Source organism: Echiichthys vipera (assembly GCF_963691815.1).
Source record: "Echiichthys vipera genome assembly, chromosome: 10".
In the NCBI taxonomy this organism is placed as follows: Eukaryota; Metazoa; Chordata; class Actinopteri; order Perciformes; family Trachinidae; genus Echiichthys; species Echiichthys vipera.
In genome coordinates this window covers 24038100-24044019 of record NC_139835.1, presented here as the reverse complement: position 1 = coordinate 24044019, position 5920 = coordinate 24038100, and the positions used below count along the sequence as shown (strand labels likewise).

The 5920-nt window shown below is 43.6% G+C and overlaps 1 protein-coding gene across 1 annotated transcript; it reads right to left on the bottom strand.

Moving 5' to 3' along the window:
• Positions 1-318: 318 nt before the first annotated feature.
• zic2a (zic family member 2 (odd-paired homolog, Drosophila), a) lies at positions 319-3733 on the bottom strand (the record flags this gene model as incomplete). The annotated part of the gene is made up of 3 exons (XM_083921860.1): positions 319-1217; positions 1396-1559; positions 2761-3733. 3 exons carry the CDS (start codon positions 3731-3733, stop codon positions 1023-1025), a joined length of 1332 nt encoding a protein of 443 aa, XP_083777986.1. The 3' UTR covers positions 319-1022.
• Between the last annotated feature and the right edge of the window lie 2187 nt (positions 3734-5920).

Genomic DNA, 5920 nt, shown 5'->3' with positions numbered 1-5920 from the left:
GCATGAATTGCAAAGCTTGAGGAAAGCACCATAATGTCCTTTTAGCCTAAGGACAAGAATTGAGAGCATGATGAACGGACATTATGAAGTCTGAGATCTGAAAATGATGCTTGCATTTTTTTTCAAAACAGACTACGTGCACCCCAAACAAGATAACTCACTAAACTGCACCAGGAGCCAACAGCAGAGAAAGCATGAAAAAGCAAATAAAATATTTAGCACTTGCAACACCTTTTATTATATTTGTATGCAGTAAAATTCTTATCACAATAAGGAAGAAAACACCTCTTAAAACTTTGAACAAAAGCACATAACGAAACAACTGCCCATGTTTAGCTCGTAATTGTACATATTTATAGTAAAGAAACATTCTTTATAAATACTGTTTCATCTGTAGCAAGTAAATACCATAATTTAATTACAAATGGATAAATATGGCAGTTGATATTTACAAAAGGAAGGGTGTAGTTACAGAAAATTGAACGGCACAACGTTTATTTTCCTCACAATCTTCCAGATAGTATTTCACAATTCAAACTTGCAAAGCACAAAACATCACAAGTTAAGCCCAGCAAACTAAAATATACATTCACAAGCATAATATTGTGGTCTGTTTGAGTTAAATGTTAACTTTGGCACTCTTTCCAGTTTATAGATGTTTAGTATAGTACAATCAATTTGCCATAGGATCACAATATTCAACATTATAGTACAATTTTATCATAATATGTGCACTAAAAGTCCAGTTAGAGAAATAGCTACCATTGAAGGAACATCTATACACCAAAGACTGACAAACTATCACAACCAATGGGTGATTGGGCTTTTGGTAATTATTTACAATATGAAATACAACTCGACTATTATACATATCTTCCTCTGTTGGTAATCGTCATCTTCCCTGGCGAAAATAATAAAAATAAACAAATGTTTGTGTGCCTCTCGTGTGCACATGTCCCAATCTCCTGTTGAATGGTCCAGTGCTGTGAAATGAGTGTGTGTTGCTTCATTTCAGCTTAGTCCTAAACATACCATTCACTGAAATTGGAGGATAGGCCACTGTGGCTGGTGGTGTTGTGCACAGCTGAGGCTGGGGACATGGTGGTGTTGCTTTGGGTCTCGGTGGTGGGAGACACCAGGCCTGGAGGGGTAGAGGATTCATAACCAGAGCTGGCTGCTGGTGATGAGTCTGATGCTGGTGGGGAGGCTTCATGGACCTGGAGAAAAAAAAATAATAAGACAAATCAGTATTCACGATCCAACAGCAAGAAGAGCCTCTGAATTTAGATGAGAATAAATGATACACAACGTAAAACAATCACGTGTGATCATAATAACCCATATAAAGGCCTGAAACATTTAAGCCATCAGCACAACAACGCGCGGCGTATTTACCTTCATGTGTTTTCGTAGTGAGCTGGGATGTGTGTAGGACTTGTCACACATTTTGCAGAGATAAGGCTTGTCCGACGTGTGAACGTGCATGTGTTTCTTTCGGTCGCTGCTGTTTGCAAACCTTCTGTCGCAGCCCTCAAACTCACACTGGAACGGCTTCTCTCCTGCAGGAAAAAAAAGAAGAAGAAATTAAGTCATATATATATTTTTTTTTTTTAAATGCCTCGAGCTAAGTGTGGGACATCAATGAGTTGTGCAGCTCCAATTCAAATTCAAATGCAAAAATGTGGTTTACAGTATGAACGTGTTCCCTAAAAAAATACTGCATCACACCGTTTTTTAAAAAAACTCATAGTATGATTCCTACTGTGATATTCAAAGTTTAAAGCGTATCTTAAAACGAGATCGGGGGTGGTGTTGGTGGTGTGTGTGTGTGTGGGGGGGGGGGCTTAATAAATAATGCGCATAGGGATTTGGAGGGGGGTGGGAGAGGGGCACAAGGCCGTCCTCGGTAGCCCTACAGAAGGCGTACCATTTGCTGGGAGACAATAAAAATCTAATTAGCACCTGAGCAATTTCATGGCACGGCACCATAATGTATTTCCCAAGAAAATAAGTCCAAATGTGAAAGGCTGGTAATGGCCCTGTCTAGCACCTTAGCTCCTATCAAAGGGACGAATGAGAAAACAAAAGGCATTCCTCACGCTAAAAACACTACTGTTGGTGCTGTCCTGGGCTAAACCTCACACCACAACACACAACTCCTGAACAAACGGGGTCTGCGAGTCGATTATAAATTTTGTGCAAATAATTTATCTATGGCCAAAGTAAGAAAAATCTATATAAAAATGGGAACGATGTGATCTATCAAAGCGCAGTATGGAGAACAAGCTACATTCAACCAATTGATCTGATTTACTACACCAGCCTGTCTGCTCTGCGATGCACGCAACGCGCTCCCACCGTCCCCCTTTGACCCATTTTCAAAGTTTACCCCGAACAGTGAAACATCCACACACACGGTGCAATTGTTTTCTACACGTTTGGGAAATGTTTCACACCAGAAGTGTTCAAATGTGCCGGGAGTAGCAATTCATTATTTCTCTATTCCGACCTAATTTGCTCTCTCTGTCTCTCCTAGCTGTTGTCTTAAATCTACTTTGACTTGTTTGTAATAATGCCATGTACTTTAGCATCCCAAAATAGCCTCTGATAATTAGATCCTAATTCCGGTTTGTTCTAGGCGAGGGGGCATATTTACAACAGCAAAATAAACGCACATGCCGGTTTAGCAAGAGCAATAAGATTATTATTATTATAGAAATAAAATCAAGAACAAGGCCTTCACAGTGTTGTGATAATTACCTGTATGTGTTCTCTTGTGTATCTTCAAGTTTTCCGACCGTGCGAAGACCTTTCCACAGCCGGGGAATGGGCATGGAAAGGGCTTCTCCCCGGTGTGCACTCGAATGTGGTTCACCAGTTTGTATTTCGCCTTGAACGGTTTGCTCTCCCGGGCGCAATCCTCCCAGAAACAGACGTGGTTGGTCTGCTCCGGTCCACCGACATGCTCCACGGAGACGTGCGTAACCAACTCGTGCATGGTGCTAAAAGTTTTGTTGCAACACTTCTTTGGGTTGCTGAGCTGCTCGGGGTCGATCCACTTGCAGATGAGCTCCTGCTTGATGCACTGCTGCCTCATGTAGCGGAAAAAGGCACCGGGGTGGTGGTGGGCTGCCATGTTCATCCCCATGTTCATATTCATGGAGCCGTACTGATTGTGGAGCTGCGCGGCCGAGTACGGGTCGGTCCTCGGGCTGGAAACCTGGTGGTACTGGTCGGAGCGTCCGAAAACTTCTCCGGGTAGTCCGAGCCTCATTTGCCCGTTCAGGACATTCGGGGAACCGTGGGACCCATGTTGGTCGTGTATCCCGGGGAACAGAATGTGGCCTTGAGTGTCTGTGTGGGAGTGATGAAGGGATCCCGCCGTGGGGCCAAAAATAGTGTGTTGGCTGCTCGCCGGAGAGGATTCTCCGAAGCCCCGACTACGAAAGAGAAAGTCCCTGGTTGAGTTGAAAGGAGAGCTTGCATACGAGGTGACATGGGCGGCGTGAGCCCCCAAAGCCGCAGCGGGGTAGCCCGGCGCCTGGGTGCTGAAGGCAGAGCTCTGTCCCGGAGAGAGATCATGGTTCAGCTTAAACGCACCCATGTGTGCCGAGTCTACAAAGCTATTTTGTGCCAAACTCAAGTCTCTCTCCTGCATCTCGCTCGCTGAGTGATGCCTGGCAAATGACCCCACTCCCAGTCCGGGGAACTGGTGACCAGCATCCAGTAACATTATTTCAGTAAGCGATTTTCTTTTCTTTCTTTCTTTCTTTTTTTTTGTTGTTTTGCTTATTTGTCTAAATCGGCGCAGAGCTATACAGCGGGTAAGTTAAAGAACAAAATCAAATGTTGATGCTGGCGAGCAACGATTCAACTTCCAACCTTGGAAACACCATATCAGGCGTGACTCACAAACGCTGCTCCGCTCATGGGGAAGATAAATCAGCTCGGCTTATCGAACACTGAATCTTTTTCTTTCTAGTTAACTTGTGCCGCAAAAAAAAAAAAATCCAAATGCAACGAAGTGAAGAGTTTCCTCGTGTCCTCTTCTCTCGACTGCGGCAGTTGGCCGCGTTAAAATGCGCTCGAAGAATTAAATAATTATCTTACTAGACGTCCTGTGTGTGCACAGAGCGAGAGTAGCTGGATCATCTCAAAAATCGCTGTTCCGATTGGGTATGTATTTATTTCTCTGGCTCGCCTGTGTTTATCGCGGAGGGTCCCTGTTTCTCCGTGGACTGGCTCTACCCCTTCTTCCGCCCCCTTTAACTGGAGCCCGTTTATTCTTTCCTCGCAGTCTCATTGGCCACTGCGCCTCATCAATCCCAGGTGCCCCTCCAATGGTAGGTAGCGCTTTGGCGACTTAATAGTGCAACGCCATTTTCCACTAATAATTACCGCCTACTTTTAGGACAGGATTTGGGGGGTATATACAAGCGAAAGGATCACGACGAGAGAGAGGAGAGACGTCGGTGTTGTTTATGTTCCGTAGGTGCCAAGTTGTAGTTGCAATGAGAATAAAAAACAACAAAAAAAATGTTTAATTTGATGAGAAATAATTCGAACGGATATATATAATTAGATATATTATTATTTCGATCGAGGGAAATAAAGTTAGTCAGTGTAGGGTTAGGTAAACGGTTACTGCTTATTTGCATAATTCAAATGTAAACCGTAGCTCTGCGTATTTTACGTGTCTGTAGCAAATGATTATCACGCCCACATTGGCCTACACAGAGTTGTGATATTGACTATTAATTAACCCCCGTGATAAAATGATGAAAAATGTTCAGTACGCATGCGAGTATGACTGCAAAGGGGGAAGGGTGTCATTTCCAGGCATATGTACATCTATAAAGCATCATTTTTTATTTGAAAATTAAAATTTAACCCTAACCCTAACCCATTTTTATTGAACCCCAAAGTCTGCCAAAATACTGAGGGTGCATTAAGAAAACCACACATGCTAAACATAACCTTATACAGAAAGAAAACTATTCGTTTAAATGGGCTGAACGCACTGATGTACCCCCCCCCCCCCTCGTTATTTTAAAGAAAAACACTCTGAGACTATATTCTAATAAATTGCTGTATTTAAAACGCACCACATATTCATTTTAAATGCTCAAATATCGTTAAAATCTACATTAAGATCCAGTAAGAGCCACTCGGATCTGAGGAATCGCTTGTCACTTAATCCTCCACAGCTGAAAAAAGCCATGTGTGGCTCCAGATGGAGTCCAGTGGTTTTTCGCTGGTTGTACAACCGCAACTGGGCCTTTAGCGGTGCTACGGTGCTCACACTGGCAACCGCCGGTGCCTGTTGTTGGTTCTTTTAATGGCTCCATATGTTGCTGGTTCTGTTCCTTCGGTGGTTCTCACATTCACCACAGCAATTAAGTTACATGTTATGGTGGTGAACTGCGCTTGGATCCGAGTTAACCATTAGTGACCTCTGAGGTCGAGCCTTTCCTGAACTCGCAATAATAAAGTTTTCGCAATAAAAGTCGGATGCTTTAGTCGGTATTGAACGAAGGTGCTCTGGGGTTCTCTGCGAGCGCGCGTCTGGGCACTCATCTGCCTCACAGACGAACGAGAGAGAACACAAAACAATAGGCTGCAGCCCCACAGCCACTCTTTTTACACTGTTAACCACATTTTCTTCTTTTCACAATGCGATTTCCTTTCTGGCTCTCACACAGGCACACACACGCAACTGTCAGAGGGAAGACCATTTTTTTACCCAAGGGTTTGCATCTTTTGCTGGCAACTTTTCCTTACAAGCATGCACTGAATCTGCGTTCAAATGGGGGCTGCGCGGGCCACGCACCACAGCTGCTCATTCGTGTACAAGTCAAAGGAAGTCTACTTACATTTTCACCAAATCAAAATCCCACACGTTTTGCCGTTCCATTACACA